Consider the following 25,548-nt stretch of genomic DNA (forward strand, 5'->3'; position numbering starts at 1 on the left):
AGGAATAGCGTGATGAAAAGAAGAAAAAAAAAAAGGAATCAGGGAAGATCTTAAGCATCTCCAATCAGAGTTTGTGCCAAATTATTAACTTTGGAGCTGAGGAAGTGCAGCTTTGCTTTGTGTGATCTGCTGGTGTTATTGAACAGCCTCGCAGTGCATTATTCCATAGTGCACAGCTGAGTTTTGTTTATCTTCCAAATCCAACTCTGCACAGGCTTTTGTCACTGATTGTCACCGCTGCTTTGCAAACAGCAGAAGTATATTGAAATTTAGGTGGGCAAACTCACAAAATAAACTTTGTGTACAGATTTCCAGGTCTGTATTTCTCCCTGTGAACATTTAATTACAAATGTTGCCAGGAAGGCGTCTGTACATGTGCAGGGGAGTTTCTCACCTCAGCAACTTGATTTGAAGCAGCTCTCTGGATTTGATATTTGAGCTATACTTAGATGACAAATTTAGAAAGATTTGTCAGATTTAAACCTCAACACAGGCACGAGGTGGGAAATATTAACGTCCCATGTGACATTCTCTTGTTATTCGGTGACATTGAGAACTTTCTTTGCGTGTTCATCTCCTCACCCCTGTTCCTGACAGCTCAAACCTCACTGGTGCCTTAGGATTTCAGCTTTTATATTTTCTATCTATTTGTAACCCTGCAGTTCTTTAGTGCAGAACTCCAAACTCCACACCCAGTGCCAGCTGCTGCTTCCCCACTTTGGGCAGACACAGCAATTCCTCTCCAGGCCTGGCAATCAAGGACACCTCACTGCCTCAGGCCCCAGAGATGGAAACAAAAGGGACTTGGGGGCAGCAAACTTGGGCTAAATGACTTCATTCCCTGCAGCTGGAATTGGAAAATCAACCCCCAAAATGCAAATGGACCAAACTTATAAAAGTGTGAAACCTGTGACCATTTTTGGGTGCAGCCCCTGGGGGGCTTTGTCTGCCCTAAATGTCCCTGAAAGCCTTCAATGAACAGAACTGCTTTTTATTCCCTTAATTCTGCCTGGCCTCTGTTTTTAGGTAGCCCCAAAAGGCATTGCTACTGTGGGGCCGTGTCCAGCTGCACAACCTGCCCTGGGTGAATTCCCAACATCTGGAGCAGGAGCAGCCAGATGTGTTTTGATGCAGCCAAGCCCCGCCGTGGACTCACCATCTCCTCGGAGGGTGAGGGCAGTGGGAGACCCCCAGACCTGGCGCTGAGCCTGGGCGCTGCTCACGGCACAGGTGTAATTCCCAACATCCCACGGCTCCACCTTGGCCAGGTACAGGTTTCCTGTTGCCTGGGAAACAAAGCGCCGGCTGTCTTCCCGAAGGTCCAAGGTGTTATTGTTGAAGATCCAGGTGTAGGACAAGGCTGGAAAACACCAGACACACATCATTCATCCCCTCCAGCAGAACCCTCTCCCCTGCGGGAAGAGCGAGGCAGCTGCAGGGAAAACCACCGGGGAGACACAAATTAGCACAGGCCAGGTAAGCATTGCTCAACTTTTCAGCTCATTTCAAGCCACTTCAGGAGGTCACAGCAGCTTCTGTCCCCTGCTACTTCTCATTTTCCTGCTCAGCCTGCTCCTAAGCAGGAATGGCAGCGCTGCAATGGCGTGGGAAAGCTGCTTTAGTAAATAATTTCTGTTTATGGCACTTTCCCTCTGAAAATCCAGAGGGAAAATTGCTGCTCGGTGCTACAGCTCCTTTCTTCACTCTCAAAATGGAAAAACTGAACTGGCAACATGGAGCTTGATCAGTGGATTTTCATGGAGGGATGAGCTCAGCTGCACAGAAGTATTTTGGAGACGACTTAAAATTTGATCCTCTTGCACATTTGATAATGAACATTCCCTTTTCTTCCATATTTCTTGCCCCATCCTCACTTCCTGCCCCTTTTCCCCCATGGTGCTCCACAATGCAGCTCTTCATAACGTAGATCTATTAGACCAGACAATTTAAAACTCATTTATTTGACCAGCCCACCCTGGAAAAGCAGATATCCTGGGAGTTTGCCATTCCCTGCTCTTGGGAAAGACTTTTGGGCCAAGCCCTGAGCACTGAGGAGCAGGTTCAGAGCTGGTCCGTCAGTGTGGGGTCACCCAGGGTGTCCTGCCAGCCCCTCCCTTCAGCTGCTCCACACCCAACAGCAGCAGCAGGACTCAAACCCTGTCTTTTACAAGCCACAGTAAATCAGAACTTTCCAAATCTACCAGTTTAGCTCCTCTTAATTAAATGCATAATTCATAAGCTAACAGTGTTCTGCCAACAGCTTCATTTTTACACATTTCCCCCATCAACAACCCCATTCCAAAAAGATTATTTACGTTGCTTTTCCCCCCCTCAGCTCCGGCTGGGGAGCAGTATGGTAATAAGTCTGCAAACTCCAGTAGTTTTGTGGAGTTTTATGTTATCAGCTTCCAGCATTTTAGGACTCTCATTAGAAATGATGCATCTCCAGGGAGCAATCAATGACACTTCCTATACTTGGCTAAATCCTGCAACAGGCTCCGTTTTACTGCAGATAATGCGAAACTTTGCCGTGCTCTGCAGTAAACCTGGGCTATGCAGCAATGAATTCTCAGTGTTACACGAGGTGTGTGCAGGTCCATGTGCTCACCCACAGGATTAAAGCCCCACCTTGGCACATTTACTGCCCACAGACTTGGAGGTACCTTAAAGCATTTATTTACAGAGGAAAATCTGGAGCAGGAGGGGTTTTCCTACAGGAAATAAGGGCTGTAGCCTCCCTGTGATCTGTCTTGCAGAGATACACAGACTGTTTCCCTGTCTCAGGCACAGGTTTTGCTGACTGCAGACTGTCTGGGCAAGCAGAACAAAGTGTGCAAAATTCTGATTTCAACTCATTTTTTGGAGGTTTTTAAGCTGCCAGATGGGGACTCTACAGAAAATGCTGAAGATTTGCAAAGTAAATACTTTAATCTATGTTCAATTAAATGTTGTCTTCATTTCTGTGGAAAAAAAACCTTGGATCTGCCCCCTCCCCACATTTCCCAAAACAGTGAGGGCTGGTACCCCAATGTTCTTTTCCTGCCAGCTGGAGTTCTTGCCTTCCTCCTTACTCAGACCTGCACTAAGGCACCTCTGGCCAATAAAACCACTCCGAGTGCTTGAACCTGACATTTGGATGCCCAGATTTCGAGGCCAGGATAGTGTGTCCAAGAGGATCTGGAAATATTTTTAAGAATGAGTAATAGGGAAAAGCAGCTTGGAATTTCTCTGCCAAAGTTCTGGTGGTGGCAATTACAGAGCTGAAGAAAGCCCTGACCCCCTCTAAGGGCATCGCTCTTCCTGCCAAGACTCCAAAAGGACGCTCAGGAAAGATCTTTAAAACATTTTATGGCATGGAACCAAAACCCAGACTCCAGCCGTGGGAGCAGGTGATGCAGCTGAATTCTCAGTGCAAAACAGAATCAAATAAAACTCTATTAAAGCCAACTTTGTGCTACACAGACATTCTACAGGAGGTCAATCTGTGAATTAATTAATCACTAAAAGAGAACCAGACCTTTCCTGTCCTGATTTCTGTTCTCGGGGGACTCCAGCTGACTTCATCTTCTGAATTTTCTCCCTGTCTGCTCCCCACCATTGCTTCAGGGACTCTTGATGAATTTTGCCATCAACTGGGAACAAGCACAGGCTCCTCTTAGTCATATTTAAATCCCTTTTTCCCCCCAGTATGAGGGATATTAACACTCCCCCTCTCCTAACTGCAGCTTCATCATCACCCATCTGCAGGCCATCCTTGCCTAGAGCCTAATTCAGCTCCACTAAACTCTGTAGAAACCCTAATTTTAATTGACTTCAGTGGGAGCTGGATGAAATCTCAAGAGGGAGGAGCCAAACTTTAGAAATTGAACTTTTTTTCATGCTCTTAAGGCATAATACCAGCAACCTACTTCCCTTACTCAGTATCTTTTCTTGGAAACTTACTCCAGCAACAGGTAATAGAGTAGAAAATCCAGAACTGTGTCATAAAATCTTCCATTTGGGGTCACTTGAAATAAATCAGATGAGCAGATCCACTGAAAGAGCCAAAAAAAGGAGAAAAAGCTCTTTGCTCTCGCTTTTACAGCAGAGCAGGAGTTATTTTATACTGCTGCAATATTAGGGTGTGTTTGCTTGGGGTTTTTTGAATCCAAGGGAAGTGATTGTGGTGCCAGTGTCCCTTCTCACCCCAGATACCCCAAAAGCTGCTTAACCCACCTCACCTTCCAGGTGGGCAATCCCTGAGCTTGGCCAGGCTGGAGAGCATCTCCCACCTCAGTCACTCCTGAGAGTTTTCCTTCATTCCTGATAATCATTCCTGATGTGCTGATCTGGGAACTGAACATCTCAGTGCTTCCCTCAGCCCAAGCAAATCCAAACCCAAATCCAAATCCAAATCTGTGCTGCTGGATCTGCAGCTCCAGGCTGGGCTCAGGGAGGGGACTCTCCCTCCCTCTGGAGCTGAGGGAAAGCTGGATTAAAGATTCACAGGAGCAGAGAGAAAGGGACTCTCAGCCCGTGACTGAGGCACTGGGCTCTATAAAGGGAGAGACACTTCAAACCCTCCTTTCAGATTAGGCACTTTATCAAGTGCAGCCTTTAATAGGAAATACAGAAATCAAAGGCCCTTTTCCAGCGCTGTTCATCTCATCCCGTCCTCTGCACACACCCATTTTCACGTTTCACCTCCTTCACCAGGCTGAGAATTAGGAATTTTTACCCCCTCCAAGCAGGTCCACAGGGCTCCTACATCCTTAGGAGTGTTTTGGGGTTTATTTAGCAATATCAGCACAGAAGAAAACCCAGATCCTCTGTCCCACTCCCAGCCCTGGCAGCTCTTCCACACAAATAAATGCAAATGCAGAGTGATCCTGCTGCTCCTAACAAGATTAGCAACTTCCTTAAAGCTCTGCAGGGAGCCAGCTCGGAGGAAACAGGCTTTAGATCAAGCTTCACTTCTAAGGAAATAAATGAACAGTCCACCCCATAGTCTTGTGTCAAGTATTACCATTTAGGCAGCAGCTTCTTAAGCACAGGCAGGTCAAGCTCATGTGTAGCTGCAGAAATTAAAGCTTCTTCCAATTTACTCCCTCCGTGCCTTTCCCTGCCCCAGAGCTCTCTGTAAACCGCTTTTTTTCACTAGTAAAATATTACTGTACGTTACACAGGGGAAAGGGCTGGAGAAGTTAAAGCAGAGATGGGATGAGGTTCAGGGAGGAATGCAGCTCGCCTGGTCCCCCTGCCCTGCTGAGCCTGGCTAAGAAGCAGAGCTGACCCTGGAAGGTGTGGTGATGAGCCTCATCAACAACAGCAGAACGCTGCAGAAATTAGACAGCAGGGACAGGTAGAGGGAATAGAGGGTTTGGGGTGGGTCAGGTAAGCTGGGGCTGCCCTGCTCTTGCTTTAAAAACTAATTACAGGCTGTGATGTTTCTATTTTTTTATTTTTTTTTTGTCTATTAACTGTTCATTTTTAATGTCCTAATTGATCCAAGATAGAAACTTGGGTGGGGATTCTTTTTTTTTTCATGCTTGTGTTTGATCAATCCTGAAAGTCCTAATATTAGTTCACAGCAACATGAAATCCCCTTTTTGTTCTCTGAGATGGTTTGAAGCTGGTGTGGAAGCTGCTGGAGCAGCGCTTTTGTCTGTTTGTTTGTTTGCTTGGTGGGTTTTGTTTGTTTGTTTTGGGTTTATAGCTGACTAATATATTTTTGTCCTCTATTTAAATGAATCACTCGTTTCTCTTGTACAAAAATAGGTTAGCAGTGCTCACAGCTAAGAAACCAGCACACAAAAAAAGAGGCAGCACATCTTTCCTTGTCAACTATATTGGAAAATTAAGTTTAATTCCAATTGAGCTTTAAATATTTTAAATATTTTTGACCATAGGCCAACACTTTTGGTGTCAGCTGAGTGTCCTGATGAGCTCTGCAGAGTTTTCCTGTGAGCAGGAGGTTTAAATTCAGAGCTTTGGTGCAGGACCAGGAAAACTTAGCAATGTGAGGGGCAGAAAGAGAAGTGAGACACTTCCCTAGAGACCACGGGTGGTAGAAACACTTCTGCAGCTCCCGTTCCACCTTCTTGATGTTATATGGGAGGAATTGAATTAATGACCCCTCCTTGTTTTCCATTCCATTATTTCTATTCCTCTTTTTCTATTGTTATCCTGACTTTTAGAGGTTGGCAGGAGGTTTTACCCAGTGCTTCCTATTTCAAATTTCCTATATTAATAGCAGCTGCTTCAAACAACTGCTCTACAGAGGGTTCCTGTCTTCCTTCAAGTCATTACATCACAGGAAAGGCAACTCTTTCCCTCCTGGTAGGGCTTATCTTCCAAATTCCTTGACATCTCTCTAATTCCTGACACGTTTAAAGTGCTGCACAGAACTCTTGTAATGTGAAGCACAGTTTGTAATCCTTCCTCCTGTAGGTATTGAGAGGTGGAGACAGGGGTTTCAATTAAAAAAAAGACCTAAATACACAATCCTTTTCAACAAAAACAACTTCCCGAGCATCTTGAAATAATCTCTGACTTCTCATGGCTCTCACCACGTGCTCCATCCCCATGGCACATCATTTTGGGTCCTACACAGAGTGTTTAGGGATGACAAAAGGACTCGGGCTCTGTTCTCTGGGGACTTGTTATTGCAGGTTTTCCAGGCCTGTTGGCCAGCAGCTCCCAGCCCCAGCTGCAGCAGCACTCTGGGAAAGGCTTTGCTCGTGGATTCCATTTTGTCAGTTCAATTAATCTGGGGGGAACTCACCTGGTAACTATTTCTTTGTTCTGAATGTTTTCTTCTTCTCCTTCCTATTTGTCAAATCATAATTTTACCCTGCAGCAGGAGGGAAATAGATAGTTCACCAGCCCCAGGATGGATGTGTTGTCTTTCTGCCTGTCCCACTGATACATTTGAGGAACTCTTTGAAGCCTTTTGTGCCCTTAAGGACCAGGTTTCACTTCGTCTCCTTGATTATATCCTCCTTTCATATGGCTGTAAAAACCCAGTGAACTGACACTTCCTTTCTACAGGACTGGAGGGGTTCCTATTGATTGATGGGTTTTTCTCCCTCCCTGAAATACTGCATGTTCTTCCTGCATCACTGTTTACCTTCTCCTGGGACTTTGGCTTACAACTCTCTTTCTTTAAGGAGGATTGCTGGGAGCAGGACGTGGAAAACTGCAGCTCCTGTGGATGTGTGTGGTCACTGCTGCCAAAAGCAGGACGTGAGTCACCCAAGAGCTGCTCATTCTTTAAGTCCAGAACAAGACAATTTGGTAACTATGCCATTGATATTTCCCCTCTATTAATAAACACCTGCTTTACTTGGGTAAAATTTTCACCTGGATTTACCCCACCCAGAAAGGAAGAACTCCAGGGTCTTATGGTGAGCCCTCCCAAAATAATTCATCAGAAAACTCCTTTTCATTCCCCATCTGGAGCACTGGCAATTACTGTGAAACCTGATCTAGGCCCTCCTTTAATCAGGCAGTTCACCTCTCCAGAAGCCCCTTCCAGCCTAAAGTGTTCTCTGATTATCAGGGAGGAATAAAATCAGGGATTCAAGAGCAGAAGCCATAGCTTCATGACAAATCCAGTGTGTCTGATGCAGGACTCAAATGAGGGCACTGCAGCAGCAAGCACTAAAGGGGAAAGGAGCCATTCCATGCAGACCTGGAGCAGATTTGGTGTAGGAAGAATTTCTGAGCTGCTTTTCTGCCATTCCATGAGGACTCTGGGATTACCAGGAATATCAGCAGAGAGTCTTGGAGACCTTCATGCCATCCTTGCTGTGTCCCAAGGAATGACAGGTTCTACTCCCTAACAAAATAATTAAAAAAGACCCTAAAAAAGTGTGTACCCAGTATCTTTTGAAGAAACAAACCCCAAATTTGTTGTCAACCCCGGAAACTGATGCACAAGCAAATTCCAGTGCCAATCCCACAGGGAATTCTGGCTCTCCTGAGGCAGAGCAGGGGCTGCTCAGGCTGTCCCTCATCGTACCTCCATGGTGGGGAGGAGTTCCACAGAGCAGCACCACTCCTTGTCCCTCTCTCACCGACACCGGGCTCCTCGGTCTCATCTCAAAGTTCTCCAGGTCTTGAGGGAGAAGGAGAAAACAAGGCCTGGTTATTATCCAGCAGGTTCATTCCCAACTGCATCCCAATTTATCCAGTTTATTAGCTCAAGAACAGTCACGTATTGGACGGCAGAATTTAATTTCATTGAGAAATTGTACGCAAAAATAGCTCGTTCAACCTGGTATCGTGGATTTAAAAGATCACAAAGGTTGGAAAAGACCTCCCAGATCATCCTGGATCAACCCAGATCAACCATAACTGAGTCCTTTGGCATTCACAAAATATTTATTCCTGCAGCAGTTCTACTGCAACTCTGGGAATTTGTGTTTACAATTTCTATTTGCAAAGCCAGTCTATTATTCCACGACTTTTTCCAGCATCATTTTTTGGAACTTGCAAGACTTAATCTACATGGGTTGGAGTTAAAAAAAAAATGCATTTTGTAGTGTTTCCTCTTCTATAGAAACACAGAACAGCTGTGTTCTATATATACAAGTGATAATTAAAGATCAGCAGGACTCCCACAGAGTGTAGGTTTAAATGATGATAAAAATATGTTGTTTTCTTTAAGATTCTGGTCTGGCCTAAACTGGCTGCAGTGTTTGGATATGTTTGAATTGCCATGAGCTTTAGCACTGGTTTTAAAGGGGAGGGAGAGGGGACTTTCAATGGGAAATCTGTCCATGCCCATCTCTCAAATGTGATTTTTATGACCTTTAATGTCTATTTTTCACTACATCTCATACCACACTTAGTCTGCTGCTTCCTCACGTTTCACTGAGATGGTGAAGAATTCTAAGCCTGATTCCCGTTAATTCAGTTACAAAACATGACACAGGAGATGTGCTTAAAACAAAAAAAAAGATTATTTACTTTTTGATCTAGTTCTCATCCTAATGAGAAGCCTTCCCATTTCCTTACAGCCATTTGGGAGATGATTGCTCGAAACCCATTCAAAATACATTTTAATACAATAAATATCAGCTTCCCCTTAAACCTCTTTATACCACAGAGCTGTAAACTGCCTGCCCTAAGCTCATTTTATTTACCTTGCTGCAGATTCTTGTTTCAAACAATTGTTCCATTTTTCATCAGCTGAACACCAACCTGAGCCAGAGTTCAATAGAGAGAAACAGCCCTCGTTGGTCAGAGCAATAACGATTACTACCTGTACAGCCTCAGCTATTTATGTCAATATATCAATTTTCTCCCCCTTAGCTGAACTTTACACAGTTAATTTTTCTTTTCCTCCTCTTCATCTCCTGGATATTGGTCTCCTATGAAGACATTGTCTGCTCAGAGGGGGCTGGATTGAATTAAGCACCTGTAGCACCTCCTCGTGCTGTCATAGCACAATGGATGGGGCCTGTCAATACACGGGGAAAGGGTTTTAAACTCTGATGTTCTTTTAATTGCCTGCTGGCTACAGCTCTGCCATGGATTATGGGTAGAGGAAAGAGGAAAAAAACACAAGAAAGGCCAAGAAAAATAAGTAAAAAAAAATAATATTTAGTTGTATTCCATCCTGTAATTCTAATTAAAAGACAAAATAGTAGGTGGGCGTAATATGATTAATTGCAGTTTGGCTTCATACTTAATCCAGTCTCTGAATTTTTGGATTTATTTACTCATTTTGAAAATTCCATCTGAGGAAATTTACTGCATTTTCTTTCTTTCCTGGCAATTGTTTTCTGAGAAGAAAAAGGCCAGCACCAAATATCTGTGTGGAAAAGCAGTCCCTGGAGTTCCTGTCAGGATTTGCTTGGGGTGACTGGTCTGAGGCTTTGTGCCCTGGGACAAGGGGAAAAAAGACCCTCAAATTCTCATATTTATTATATTAAATTTTTTTAAAATATTAGAAAGATGCAAAAAATCAGATTTTTTTAGGATTCAGGTGCTTGCAACAGAAATGGTCACAGTTCCATTTCCTCTTTCCCTCTGCTGCTAATATGAAACAAACTGCAATTTCTATTTAAAAATAGAGTTAAACCCCCCCAAAACTCAGGGGCAGTATGGAAAATCTGTGCAGTCTAAGTAATTCTTCCCAGTATTTTCACTGTGGGAAATCAGCACTACTTTTTTTTTTATTATTTTTTTTTTTGCTAAGACTAAAATTTTAGCTGTTATGAGACATCCGAGAAAAGAGGGAAAAAAAAATAAAGGAAGTGCAGTGCAGCAGGAGGAAAAGGTTTTCCTGACAATTGAGAATTAACTGTGTAATACCTCGCTCTGAAATGGGAATAGATTTTGGAAAGTAATGAGCTGCTAGTAGCAATTTTTAGTTTAATGACACAATATGTCATGTTATCAGTTTTACTCTCATTTTAGGTGCTGTGTCACCTGTCCGTGTCTCTCCATTAAAACCATGACAAGTGTCCCTGACTTGAATAATTAAAAGCAGGAGGATGAGATCTCTTAGGGATCCAGTTTTATAGGGAGCAGGAACATTGTTGATTGTATAATGGAGTCATGGAGTGGTTTGGGTTGGGAGGGATCTTGAAACTCATCCAGCTCCATCCCTGAGACATCTCCCACTGTTCCAGGCTGCTCCAAGCCCCATCCAACCTGGCCTTGGGCACTTCCAGAGATCCAGGGGCAGCCCCAGCTGCTCTGGGAATTCTGTGCCAGGGCATCCCCAGCTCTCACAGAGAGGAATTCCTTCCCAATATCCCATCTAAACCTTTCTGTTAAATCCATGTGGGGAAAAAGTTGTCTGTGCCTTTTCGATCTCTACTTTTCAACCTTGAGGATGAAAATCCGTAGGCAGGAGTTTGGGCTCTTTCATGACGTGTTTGTAGCTTTGTTTTACAAAGCAACTCAGATTTTCCAGTGCGGGAGAGGAGATTTCCATCCCTTTATGCTTATTAATCATAGGTATAAAAAAGCAGCTGTGGAGGCACATAAATCATCATTTAATCTCTTCATCTCACCCATGACAGGGACAAATATGCAATGTCCTTATTTAACCCAATTTTTAAAGACCTTTAAGAAAAGATATTTTCTTTGAAGAATCCATTCCACTGCTTAACTCCAAGATCTTCATCACTCTGCGTCCTTTAGAAACCCTCACCTCCCCAAAATTTCACAGGCCAAACCAGAAAAGATCTTTTGCTTGGACTGATTTTGATAGATAATTGTAAAAAGTGAATTTATTCACTGCCTCTCTCTGTAATACAGAATCATTGAAGAACAAGAGAACCCCAAAGCCCTGAAAGAGCAAACCAAGGCAAAATAGATAAAGAGAATTCATTAACAGTCGGTGTTGCTTCTGTTTTCATCTTTATTGGGCTCTTCCTCCAGGCAGGCAGCATCTCCCATGGAATATTGTGACATCTCATTTAAATGAGTTCAATAATGAGCTATAAAATAATCCACTTTGGCTTTGCAGTCCAGGTGGATGAGAGAAGGAAGAGGTGGACGCTCAGAAATGATGTTTGTCTTTGCCACAAAGACTTCTCTGTCTATTTTCCAACCTATGGGGTTGTATTTTCAATGATTCATTGCAATTTGAAACATGTTAAGTGTATATATATATATAAAAAAAAATTACCTGAGGATAAAAATACAGATATTCTACTTTGTTCTTGTTATTCTGAAATTCTGTCTGCTGTCAAAACCACTTCTCCTTGCCCTGGGTGTTCATTTATACCAAGAGAGCACAACCACTGTGTTCTTCCAGCTCCTGTTCCCTAGCACAGCTTTATAACGTAACATGACATAACCTAATAAAGCAGAATGTTGCTTGTCAAAAAGAGTATCAACTAAGAAGGCTAAGATCAGGTGTTTGGCACACATTTAGATTGCTAATATGCACTTAGGAATAAGATGACTATTTAACAGATGGTATATTTGCTAACTTCAGTGTTTCTGCAGAGATCTATAAATAAATTATCACCTAGTTCCTACATAATTCCTTTCATTCTTTGTCTGTATTTATCTCACTTGAAGAACAACGAGTTCCCTCACACTCCATTGCTCTCTCAGCTGCGAGTTTTAACAAAAAAACCACATTTTTTTTCCCCCAGATCTGTGCATGTTGGCAGCCAGCTCTTGGTAGAGCACGATTAATCAGTTTGATGTGATAATGAGGTCATGGAGGCCAAGCAAAATGCTCAGATGCACAAGTAATCCTTCCCAGGGAAGAGTGGGAACGTACGGACTCAGCTGCGCGTGGCACGGCCTCGTCCCGGGCTGGGAATGTTGCAGAGATGAGCGAGGAGGGGCTGTGCTCACAGCACCCCAAACATATGGCATTTTGTGGGATGGAGATTGGCAACAGCTTTCTCCCATGGGAGCAGGAAGGCTTGAGGTGGACGAGGCTGTCAGCTCCTCGTCGGGAATGAAGGGAGGAATGGGGAGAAGGAATGGGTCAGAGCATTTTTCACCTGGTGGAACCCAACTTTGCCCACTGGGGTCAAGGATGCTTTAGTGGAATTACAGAAGGTTTGGGTTGGAAGGACCTTAAAGCCCATCCCATTCCACTCCTGCCATGGGCAGGGACACCTTCTGCTATCCCAGGGTGCTCCCAGCCCCTCCAACCTGCCTTTATCCTGATCTATAGCCTGAAAATCTTCCAGGTAGATTTTAAACAGAGTGAAACCAGAGGCTGAGAGGAATATCAGTGCTGGGTGAAGGTGACCATCAGTGCCACTTTGCTGAGCACAAACCTGACAGTGAGAGAACCAAACCCAGGCTGGGTGAGGTGTTTGCCCAAAGAAATGGTCTCTGGAGACAGAAACAAAATGGAACTGATAGAAATCTTTCCTGTTGAAGCACTTGTGTTAATTAACAGGTTAATTAATAAGTTCAGCCATACATTATTTTTTCCTTAATGTTTTAAAGCTCATAATAATAGAGACAATCAAAAATCCCACAGCACTTTGGGTTGGAAGGGGCTTTAAAGCCCATCCTGTCCCATGGCCTGCCATGGCAGGGACACCTTCCTCTAGAGCAGGTTGCTCCAAGCAACATCCAGTTGCTGACTGTTCATTAATATATTTATTCTAATTTCACCACCACCTCCACTACCTCCACATCTGGGGTTTTTGTTTGGTTTATTTTAATATAAAACTGCCTTACAGGTGTCAGAGTAGCAGATTTAACTACATAACAGAGTGAAAGCTCAGTTTTCCTGGGATTAGGGAGCTGCTTCTTAAATATATTGGATAGGAACAAAAACCTAATCACAAGAAGCCACTCAGTCATTTCAACCTCCAAATCATGTGTTTGAAATTCCTGAACCTGCTCAGAGACAGCCAAACCCATCCATTCCAAACCAGTCCATCTTAAGAAGGAGCATAGAACTTCTCCAAGGAAACCAAGGAAACTTGGTTGTTTTAATATATGAAATTGTTACAGACAATTAGAGAAACTCCAATTTATCACCTTGCATAATTACCACAGTTCATCTGAATTAATGTGATTTCATGCTTTCTTGAACTTTTGATTTTTATTTTTTTTTCCTCCCTCATAAATGTTTTGTCATTACATAATCCCAAATATAATGGTTGTAATTACTTGGTATTGAAATGTGCAATGAATGTTAAGGCATGAGGAGTAAGAGCTCCTTACAAATTAGCCACGCTTCTGAGGACAAATCAATACAATTCCTCACATTTCCACGTGCCTGTGTCAGATGGTGATAGATCACTTCTGTTGCCTTTATTTTTTTCCCTGTGTCTCTTATTGCCTGTGATATATTGCAATAGGAGAGGTGCTCCTGCAGTGGTGCAGCACCACAGGAATCTCCTCACAGGGAAATGGGGTGCAAAGGACAAGCTCAGCAGTTTCCCAAGGAAGCTCCTGGTTATGATTTGTTGTATTTTCAGCACAAGTGTTATCAGCTGTCAATTAGTTCCCTTCCTCTGCTCTGCCTGTGGTGAATTAGAGGCCCCATTTGGGTCTGAATTTGGTGCCTGAATCAGAGAATTTAGGTCTGTCATAACTACAAATAATTAAAGTGAAGCCTATTGAAACTTTTAAATTATCTCAGATTCTGGAATGCCCCATACTTCCAGATTTTGGGTTTATTTCTTCTCTCACATAAAGGAAATCCCCCCAAAATTGGGGTTAAAGCCTTTTTAGCTACAGGCTGTGCCTATCCAGACCCCCCCAGATCCCTCCTGGACATTAATCCCTGATTTTTTACTTCTCCTCTGTGTTTTTGTACTTAATTGCCTTGTAGGAGATGAGCACCAATCTCTTGCAGCCTGGATACTACATGGAAATATCCTTCTTTCTCCAAATATCTCCCAAAGGAATGGCTAATCTCCTTCCCTACAACTTCCACTGCAAAGTAAACTCTCTTTTTTCTCTTTCCAAACTGCACTAAACTTGCTGAACAAACCCTCTGACAGTTCCTTTGTCTTGAAAATACTGTCAATACATTAATCTTTTCCCGTTAGCATCTAATCTCAATTTTTTAAATGTTCTAATTGATTTTCTATGAATTCAATTCTGAGATTAAGAGCAGTGTTATCTCTAATTAAGGTGTCTGAAAGCCGCTTAGTATTTCCCATTTCCTGCCTTTTAAATACTTGGATTTTTTTTTTCCTCAACACCTTCTGAGTTCTGCTGCTCCATTTGAAGCTCTCATGAGCCTTTAACACCTCAGGTCTGGAAGATTTGGAGCTGAATCAGCCAGGAGCAGCCTGGGCAATGCCTGAGTGTCCCCTTTCACCAGGACAGGTTAAAACTCCACTGGAATTCCCATTTTTGTTCTCATTTCCACCTTAGGGGAGCGCTGCATCCCAGAGTGGGTAAAGGGAAAGCTGCCATGTCCCCCAAAACACTCTGATACTTCTCAAAAAAGAAAGAAAAAACCACAGTCACTGGGTCCTGTCCTTCTCCAAAGCTGTGTAATCATCCAAGGGCCTTCATCAGTTCTTCCTTATCTGGTTAAATTACTTTTGGAGCTTCCAAGGGAAAGGACCTGTAATTTACACTTCAGGATGAACACGGGTCCTCAATTCAGCTTAAATGACCTGAATGGCCAATCCAGGCACTCATTTTCAAGGTGGGGAACAATAATTTCTGCCGCAGTCTGATTGTCTTATTCAATTAAAGAGTGAAAATGCCCTTTACAAAATAATACCAAGCTTCTCTAGAGGAAAAAAGTGGAAGGTCACAATTAAATTAAAGAAGGAGGGTGAGGTGAGGGGGAGAAAAACCCTGAGCTGGCTCGATTTTTGTTCATGCACCAACAAACCCAGAGCACAGAAACATATGCTGGGGAGTTGTAGAGCTGGTCTACATCTGGCCTTTGTTATTTTTTCCCCTGCTTTTATAGAGTTAGCAGCATAAAATATTAAATTTCTCTTCTGAGCTGAGCACAGGACTTGCTCTGAGCAGTAAGTGTTGACACAGCCTTAGGGCTCCTGCTCCAGAGCCCATCTGCAGGCCAGAGGCACAGCTGAGGAGCTGCCCCTCTCCCAGGGAGGGGCACAGAGGGAATATTTGTTTAATATTTTATATTCCTGAACAGTTTTCTCACTTGTCATGGCATAGTTCATTTGTCACCTGTCATCACCAGAGTCACTTCGCCGTCTGCAGGAGTTTTCTCCAGATTGGAGAGCTCTTAAAGACAGATTTCTCTTCCTGGGCTGAACCTCAAGGGTCGGATTTATCCCTGCCACAGCTACACTGACTTCCACGGGAGACAGCCCTGGCTGCTGCAGCAAATGTCCTTTTGGCAGGGGGGTTAATTCTTACCCAAACCTCTTCTCCTTCATGTTTCCCACTGCTCCCACAGAAACCTGTTCTTGACTATGTGGAGATGGTTCAGGAACTTCTCCCTTCCCTCAAACCCTGACCTTGCTGCTGGGGACACGTAGATGTCCCTGCTCCTGCAGGAAGGACATCTCGTGCATCCCTCTTGCATCCCTCTCCTGGCTTCTGGTGGATGCAGTCCCACCTCAGGCCACTAATTCTTTTTGTTATGTTTCTACCAATAAAATAATAATCAAGGCACGTAATACATACAATATAAATGGTAAGGAAGAGAGGGAAAGTGGTAAGGAAGAAAGAGCTCCCAGACACTGCTTCAGCCCTTCCCAAATTCCTGCCCAGCCCTATGGAGATCTTGATCCAGCACAGAATTACTTCTGGTAAAATTACCCTGAGTTACCCCCAGCCCCTTTTTTACCTCCCTCGTTCCAGCTGCAAAGCCCTCAAAGAATTCCTTCCAATGGGAATTTCAAGATTTACCCGAGCGATTGATGTGGGGGTTTTTTGAATGTGAATCCTGTCAGTGGGATTTCAGGTGTAGGTTACATTGTTTGTTCTTGCTGTAGCATTTAGAAATGGATATTTACAGCTCAGTGCATTCTCAGTGCCAGATGTGGTTTTCCTGTTGAGCAAAGCAATGTCTGTGACCTCATTCCTTCACTCCATGAAAAGTCCAAATGTTACACGCTGTTCCTCCTTCTCCAATATCAGCTACAGAATAGACAAGCTTATCTGCTACCTTAAAACATTACACACGATCAATCTTCACTGCAAAAATAACTGATCAATTAATTTCATTCTTTTTATAAGAAAAAAAATCCCATCATTTATTCCAAATAATTTAGTATTTTTTCCCTTGCAAACCTCCACCATAACTTCTTTCACCATGCCAAAAAATGAAAAATCTCATGTGAACATCATGGATATTTCACTCAATAATTTATTGGAATCTACATCATCTTGTCTGTAATGAAAGGAGAGCAGATAAACTAGCAAATCACCCAGACTGCAAACATAGACTGGTTTTATCCTTCCCATGTATTAAATTTTATCAATCAGAATCTATCAGCTCCAGGACCTGTGGATGCTTTGTTCCCCACCATATCTCAATCACATATATTGCTTTTCCAATACAACTGGCAATGGGTTGATTTAGGATAAGCACTTTTAAAGGACCTAAAGAAGAGTAAGTAATATAGAACTAAAAGATAATCTTCAAATACTTCTGTGCTCCCTATTACTACTTTAGCTGCCTGGTTCACTGCCTGTATTGCTCCTTACAACCCCTCTGCAATGTAGATCTCTGTTTCACAGATTAAAAACCTCCTTTTATAATAAAAGTTTAAGGAAGTAACCTGGAATAAAGCAGCTTTAACCAAGAGCAGAGCCTTGAACACAGTGGTTAAATACTCTGAGAGAGATGTTAAAACAGTTGGAGGGGCAGAAAAGTGGAGTTTCTGATGTGCCTGGTCTGTTACAACATAAAATAAACAGAGAATGTTGTTCCCATCAGCTTCAGGATGTGTCTAACAGGAGAGAGGAGGCTGTGACAGCATTTGGTGTCAATGGACATCACATGGGCTCTGAAAATGCAGAGACTAAAACAGGGAATGATGGAGAAAGCAAACCCCCTTCCTTATGGAGATACACCCATATCTTCTGGTTTTAAGAATCCAGGCTGTTCTCTGTGTCTTCAGGAATGGCAGGAGATTCACAGAATCCTATTCTTGTGATATCAGAGCTTTAAAATAGAAGTTCTATTATCACCCTGCCTTGTCCTGTCAGCAGGCAGGTGAAACCCTTCCAGGCTTCCTGCTTCATCACTGCTGAGTGGTGGTTCCTGCTTTTCCTGGAGCCTGCAAGAGGCTCTGTGTGCACAGGACTCTGCAAAGAAATAAACACTGGAGGCTCAATGGGGATATGGGAAGATGAGTTGAGCGTGGTGAGGTCTTGCAGTGGTTTTTGGTCTTGGAGTGATTAAATTGCATCACTATAGAGAGTTCTCTGCATGTGTTCTGCTCAAAGCGGCCTTGAAGGATGCCCAGTGCCCCAGTTTGGGGTGGGTAGAGCAGGATAGTGACCCCTTAGAGACCCCTTCCTGTTGGAACCAGCCCAGAGGAGGCCACCGAGTTGATCAGAGGGCTGGAGCGCTTCTCCTGGGAGGACAGCTGGGAGACTTGGGGCTGTTATTCCTGGAAATGTCATATTCCTTACAACCTCACCAGGTTTGTCCTGATTTCCTGAGGAAACTCTGTGAAGTAAAGGGGCAAAAAAGGAAAACATGCCTGAGGTTGGTGGGTCTGCTCCATGGAGAGCATCCATTAAGCAAAGACCTTGGTGTGGTCTCCTGCTACAGGAGCTGCTGCAGAGACATCTGGAGCATTAGCACAGAGTGTCCATAGCAATCAGAAGTGATAAATGAAAGTTCTCTTTCTTTTCCCTCCAAGCAGAATTTTGACAAAATACAGGGTTTATTTCCTGTAACTCATTCTGCTCTGGCCCTCAGCTCCCCACACCAGGGAGGGTGGCTGCTGCTGCTGCTGCAGTGATATTGGATTCTACCTGTGCTTAGAAATCCAAAAGGCAATTTTGAGCTGTGAGCCTGTTTAGTGACATATGGAAGAGACGACAGCAGCAGTTCCATCCTCCAGACAGGATCAATCCACAGCGAGTGCTCCCACTGCACGTTGCATTTGTTCCTCGCCCGCTGAAGGGAAGATGCAGACTGGGAGGTGTTACCAGGATCACCAGGAGGGCTGTGCAGAGCATGCCAAGGGGAATTTTATGGCTGATTCTCCCTGTATCTGCAGCTGAGATGTGTTTCTGCATCACAGGAAGGTGTCCCTCCCTGTGGAAGTGGGGCTGGAATGAGATGAGCTTTGAGGTCCTTCCCACACCATTCTAGGATTATATAGAAGGCCACCCTTTTAAAACAGAGGTGGGGTTAGTGCATTACTCAGCATGTGTAGGGTAGGCAGAGGTGATAGAATTGGGATAGAGACTGAGAGAATTGGGATTGTTCAGCCTGGAGAAGCAAAGCTTTGGGGTAACCTCACTGTAGCCTTCCAGTGCCTGAAAGGAACTACAAGAAAGATGGAGAGAGACTTGGGAAAAGGTCCTGGAGGGACAAGACCAGGGGAAATAGCTTCAAATCAACAGAGGGCAGGATTAGATAAGATATTGGGAAGGATTTCCTCCCTGTGAGGGTAAGGAGGCACTGGCACAGGGTGCCCAGAGAAGCTGAAACTGCCCCTGGATCCCTGGAAGTGTCCAAGGCCAGATTGGATGGGGCTTGGAGCACCTTGGGATAGTGAAAGGTGGCAGAGAATGGAACTGGATGATCTTTAATGTCCCTTCCAACCAGGCCGTTCCATGATTCTACATGGATATAGGCAAATCTATGGCTTTACCTGATATGTCCCTAAAGGGAAAAGGGAATTTAGAAAACCAAGTCAAACTTTTGGGGATGTATTTTTGATGATGATGATGATGATGATGACCTTTTCCTGGCACTGGCAAGCTGAGCTCTTTCTCTCAGCTGCTCATCCCTGAGTGCCTGCTGAGTGCTGAACTGAGCAGTTTTTGCCTCCTTTTGATAAAGAAAGGTGCTGCCAGAGTTCATTCCTGCAATCCAGCTGCCAGGGAGTCTGATCAGTATTCCAGCCCTCATGTGCTGTGATGAATTAACAACCAGCTTAAAGACCCAGAGAGCTTTACTCCAGGTGGTAGTTACAACAGCTAGCACACCTTTTAATCAAATACAATTGTTACAGAGGGACTTCTGGACACACACTGCACCACAACACAACCCAGCCAGAAGTGTAGGTGCCATTTAGCCTTAAATTCATGCATGTCCAGACTTTGCAAATTCAACCTATCTGATCCAAGCCTATTGATTTTTCCATTTTCTGTTTCAAAGCATACACTGCCAGTGAAAAGGGTTATGACATCCTGAGGCTGCTGGATTGCTTTGTGATGTTTCTGTAATTTGTGTGCACTCAAAGGTAAATAACAGGATGAAGTAATCAGATGAAAAGTGGGTTTTCATGCTGACTGAGCATCTCCCAGTCAGCCTCTCCAATAGGGCTCTGCTAAAGCTCAGCCTGTCACCATCCAGCAAACACTGAATGGGTTTGATTTGGTTTAATATATTCCTCTCTGAAATGGTTAAATGCTAACGATGGACTGTTATTCTTGTGTTTCAGAATGAAAAAAACTCAGCCCAGGAGGAATTATTGCCTCTAATTTGTTATTTCAGCAAAACTGTGTCTTCTGTCTCTGCCAAAAAGCACGTGGAAGCTCTTGGGAGATGCAGATTTCATTCCAAGTGCTCCAGCACTGTCACTCTCACTGCTGTGAGCACATCACTGGCCAAGAGCAGTGAGGGTGGCAGTGTTTGGAAAATGCTGTTGAGAATAAGCACTGAGCAAAATCCCTAAGCACCACTTTGAAAACCAGGAGAATGTGGTTGGAGCCCAAAAACACCAAGGAGAAAACCTTCCTGGGTCTGTAGCATTGTGGGGAACTTTAATTTTTTTTAAAATTTTTTTAAACTTTTAAAACTTTAAAAGGCTCCAGTGTGTGCCCTCCTGTGTGGTTCAGGGCAAAGTGACCAATTGTAGGCATGAAATTAGATTGTTGTCATTGTTTCTCAGAATTTCAGGTCTGAGGAAGCTGCAATCATCATGACTTTTATCATCAAGGGTAGAAATATTTGACTGAGAATCTAATTTAAGATCCTTAAGCAACAAGATGCTTTCAATTAATACTGAATTTTCTGGGTTTATGCCCTGAATAATTATGAATTAGGTTCTCATTTGATTCTTTTTCATTGTGGAGTCCTTTTTTATTCTAGTGTGTTTAATTGCACTTCTTATTTCTCCTGCATATCCTTTAATGCCTCTGCTATAGATGTGTTTGAGAACTAAAAGAACAAGTAACAGGCCTGGACAGGCTGTTTCATGCAGCCTGTTACAGGGATTTCCCTCAAGACCAGTTGTTTGCACACAGTTATTTTTGCTTAAAATTGAGGAAATAATTAAAGCAAATCCCCTGTGTGCCTTGGGAGAAAGTTCTGGTTGAAGCCATACTGAAGCAGTTTTCCCTAACAGGTTTTATGTTTCTCTTTTTTTTTAAGGCATGAAATGCCTTAAACAAAAATGCCTCAGGAAAAAATTCATCACTGAAAGAGTGGCCAAGCTTTGGAACTGGCTGCTCATGGAAATGATGGAGTCCCCATCCTTGGAAGCGCTCAAAATATGAGTAAATGTGGCATTTTGTGATGTGGTTTACTAGCAGGGGGAGACTGGGCAAAGGCTGGACTTGATGATCTCAAAGGTCTTTTCCAGCCCTGTTAATTCTATGATTCTATGATTAAAGATGGAAAATACCTCTAACCTATGACCTAACAATACCTTATGTTTAATTGCACTTATTCTCCTGCATATCCTTTAATGCCTCTGCTATAGATGTGTTTGAGAACTAAAAGAAGAAACACCATGGCACTGTGTGCCTCATCCAGTCTTTCCTTAAACACCTCCAGGATCGGTGACTCCACTGCCTCCCTGGGCAGCGCATTCCAATGCCCAACCACTCTTTCTGTGAAGAACTTTTTCCCATTGTCCAGCCTAAACTTCCCCTGCTGCAGCTTAAAACTGTGTCCTCTGCTGCTTCTGTGATTCTAAGCTGTGTGAAAGCTGAAGGAAAAGCTCTCACATCCTCATCTCTTCCTTTGAGCTGACTCGGGCCTACTTCCAAGGTGAACCTCCCAGGCCTTTGACCTCGCTTTAGGCTGAGCTAAAGCGTTCCTGGTGACCTTGTGCTGGATGTCGCCGCTGCCCTGGAAGGGGAAAAGCCCTGTGGGTGGCAGGCCATGACTCCAGCCTGGACAAGGACCCTCTCCTGGTCTGGCTCTGGCTGCAGCAGCCAAGGCCTGACACCAAAGCTTTACAACAACTTCCACCTCAACAACTCCAGCTCCTGTAAACCACACGTGGGCTGCTCCGAATGTACTGCTGGCAGGGGAGCAGGAGACATGCAGGATTTATAGGCAGCTTTCAAGTTTATTTATGACAAAACAAGCCTTGTGCAGGAAGCGGGGATGCCAAGGGCCTGCCATCCTTGCATCCCGCTAATGCATTTACGCGCTCCCTCTCCCTGACGCTGTCTCTCATTTTCAGCTTGTAACTTTAATAATCTATGCCACTGCCTTCTGTACAATATTCCTCCTGCAGCTTTCCTTTGACAGCTCTGGTTTTAATAGAGGATAAGCACCAAACTCCAGCTGAATCTGAAGACATATTTCTAATCTTGTCCCGCATTTATTTTGCTTCTCGGAGAACTTCCTATCTTGAACAGAGGAAAAAAGTATTTTTCACATATTAAGTTGACATGTTGAATAGGTTTCTGGAGGTATCATTAATTCCAACTCCAACTCAGAGTTAGTTACCTTGTAGTAAAGAGACAAATAGACATAAACCCTGGTACTTGGATAATAAATTTGATTCAATTCTTTATCAGGGAGATTGCAATAATATTCCAGGCATTCCAGTCCAGGGAGGAATCCCATTTTGTGAGGTGTTGAATGAAAGTGTCATAACAGCAACGTGCCTGCCTGCCTGGATTTTAAGATATAGCCTGAAGTACTGGTTGAAACAAAGAATTAAATTGGATGGCAACATGAAAATAACAAGGAAATGTTGACTGTGAAATAAGTGTTTCAAGGTAATTTGTTCCACTATTCTCATCAGGTCATTATGACGTTTTCCATGTGCTGTGGGGATTTTTTCCCTATTGTAAGACAATTTAAAACTCCCAGTTCTGCAGTGATGCTGCTAAATTGAAGCATTTTCCTGTAAATTTGTGCTTGTCAGTGTAAATAACAGCCTTTGATTTGTCTGTCCTCTCTCTTCTCCATGGGGAAGGATGTAAATATCTGTCACCACTACAGGAAAAATGGTGTAGTGCTTGATTAGGGGATAAATTTAGCATTCTGTGGTGCTGTTAGAGTTGGAGGCTGAGAGCTGGGGGCAAACCAGACCCAGCTCTGGGATCTGCTCCCTGCAGGAACTTTGGGAAGTGCTTGGGTGGAGGTATTAAGCTTAAACAAAGGAGCTGCTTGATATAAAATGCTGAATAATCATCAGTGCCTTCTTTTTTTTTACAGATATTCCTGTTTTTTTCTTTCTGTCCCCACTTTATTTTTTTCAATTTTATGTTTTTTTGCACCTCATTTGTGCCTTCAATTAAGGATATTCCCTTTCCCTAGGTCTTTTCTCAGCTCCCTCCCTGGCCTGCCTTGGTTCCTTGGGGATTACAGACTCCATGGACAATACTGAGGTGGCTGTCTATTCTTGCTCCTTTCTAAAATGGAATTTGTTCTGTCACTAAACAACCTTCACCTGCAAATATTGAAAAAAATTCCCACACAGGAAGTCTGGCTTGAAAAAATGTTTCAGCAGAAAAAGTGGTAAAATAATGAATCAAAATTTTATTCTTTTTACGTATGACCAGCTCTTGGAAATCAAAGCTATTTGAGGAATTCAGGGTAAAACATTATTAAATGAGGTACCAGTGATACACTTTTTGATCAGCTCTGCTGAAAGAGACTCTGTGAACCAACCTGACCTCTGATGTCTCCTTTGTGTAACCCCTCTGACACGAGGTTTGCTATGAGAAATGGAACAAGATTAATAATTAATCCATTTGCTGGTGTCTGAAATAGTGACACAAGGTTGGCTTTAGTCACATGTTTTATTAATGAGCTTTGAAAACAATTGCTTTCTCCCAGCAACAGACTGCTCTGAGCTTTAGACTGAAAAAATATAGAAAGGGCTGGAAGGAATATCTGGAGTTTTTTGGTTGTCACTGGTTTTTTCCCCCTCCCCAGGGCATTCACAGAACTCGGTCACCGTGTCCAAACCTTGTGAAAAAGGTTGTGAAGTTGTGAAGAAGTGAAAGGGGGAGCAAAGATGAAATAAATTTTAAATCACCTCAAGACAGACAACATGCTCGACCTGAGGGAGCTGAATTATGAAATAGTTCAGAGAGTAGCTCACACTTTTACACACTGTAAGGAAAAAGAGTGTTTCTTTAGTAATGTAAAAAAAAATTTAAAAAAAAAAATCAGTGTGCCAATTAGGGGAACAATGTTTTTGTGTCTCAATTAGACCTCATTAGCTACAGAAAATTCAAAGCCCAACTTTTTGTAACAATTCCTCCCCCCCCAGCTGTACCTACCTGTGGGATAACAAAAAATCCACTGTCCTAAAGAGTGAAAACACCTTTATTAAGTGAATATAATTGTGCTCATCTTCCTTGACCTTTCAATTTCCTGATTTTTATTCTGGCTCCCGAGGGCAGCAGCCATCAGATGTCTGGTTTTGTTATTAATATTTACTTGGAACATTTATTTTTTTTTTTAGGAATAAGCAGTGCTGAAAAAAGTCAAACCTTTTGGACAGAATCCCCAATGATCCTTTAATTACCCAATAAATTACAATCCATGTGCAGAATTAATAGGAAAATAATGCTCCAATAAATATGATCTTCCCAACTTACATGCAAATTGAAGCTTTGCCTTCCTGCTCAGAATTGTTCCAAATGAATTTGTGGCCAAACACTGGTATGTTCCAATATCCTGATTTTTATGTGGGTTATTGATTGCCAAGCTGCCTCCAACCAACCTGTAGTGATAACTCATGGTAAGATCAATATCTGTGCCATTTTGCTTCCACCTTTGAGGGGAAAAAAATCAAATTATGCTTATAATTTACAGAGCCTATTCATATTTATCTTAAATAGTGTGCTGTAGCATACCTGTAATGATAAAAATGTAGTTAAATATCACAAAATTAGATCATTTTTCACACACGACTGCTTCTTACATCAATCTTAATGGTAGCAATAATAGTATTCTTTGGAAAATCTTTACTTTAGTCACCCAAATGTCCACGAAAAGTAATTATAACTTATTCACACAAAGTTATCCATTCAGTCAGGAGGGAGGTTTATACCTTGCCTACAACTACATTATATTTCATAATATCAGTGATACCTGAATATGCTTTACAGTCCTTGCAAATGACTAATCATGAACTTGGCAACAAAAATGCTTTGGAGATGTAGATCAGGAAGGATTGCACTTCAGAGAGCAGAACAAAAGCTGAGAGGGAAGTTTTTATATAGCAAGTCTGAGCCTGATCATTTAATGATGAGAACGCTGCTATTTTAAATCATCATTCGTCCCCTTTAGTCCACTAAGCAGAAAATGGATTGTGTCTGCAACATTACCCAGCTGTTTACAGATGTCAAAATACAATTTCTCTTTCAAAGAAAATGAATATTATGTGGTTGAGGAAGGGAATTTTTGTGCCTCTGCCATTAGTCACGTCAGGGTTGAATTTTCCTTGCTCACGTGAGGGCCAAAGGGAGGATAAAAGACTCAGCCACTGAGGCCAGCAAGTTTGGGGTTTGTTAATGCCACTTTTTAAGTGGTCAGTAATCCTAAAACTACAAAACCAGGTGCTTTCTTCTCCTGATTTTACATCAGAGCCACTCTGCTTTGTAATATAATTTCTGTATAATTCTGTATAATTTCTCTATATATCTGTATAATTTCTGTTGATCTCTGGGTGTGTCAGCCCTCCATGGGATGGAAGGTTCATACAAAAACTGCCAATGGCTCACTTCGGGCTCCTGGCAATGCTCAAACCAAGGGCAATCATCTCCTTGTTAATTATCTGA

General features: G+C 42.9%; 1 protein-coding gene across 2 annotated transcripts in view; it reads right to left on the reverse strand.

Moving 5' to 3' along the window:
- LOC111934942 (contactin-6) overlaps positions 1 to 25,548 on the reverse strand; it is a 124,670-nt gene that overhangs the window by 49,318 nt on the left and 49,804 nt on the right. The window contains exons 4-6 of one of the 2 annotated variants that reach the window (XM_086846915.1): positions 24,364 to 24,488; positions 8,003 to 8,098; positions 1,157 to 1,360 (exon numbers count right to left, since the gene is read on the reverse strand). In XM_086846915.1, coding sequence (XP_086703041.1) covers positions 1,157 to 1,360; positions 8,003 to 8,098; positions 24,364 to 24,488 — 425 coding nt within the window. Of the gene's footprint in view, positions 1 to 1,156; positions 1,361 to 8,002; positions 8,099 to 24,363; positions 24,540 to 25,548 lie in introns of both variants that reach the window. The other variant, XM_086846914.1, reaches the window with a different exon arrangement.

The sequence above is a fragment of the Cyanistes caeruleus genome, chromosome 11 (assembly GCF_971803275.1).
Source record: "Cyanistes caeruleus chromosome 11, bCyaCae1.hap1.1, whole genome shotgun sequence".
In the NCBI taxonomy this organism is placed as follows: domain Eukaryota; kingdom Metazoa; phylum Chordata; class Aves; order Passeriformes; family Paridae; genus Cyanistes; species Cyanistes caeruleus.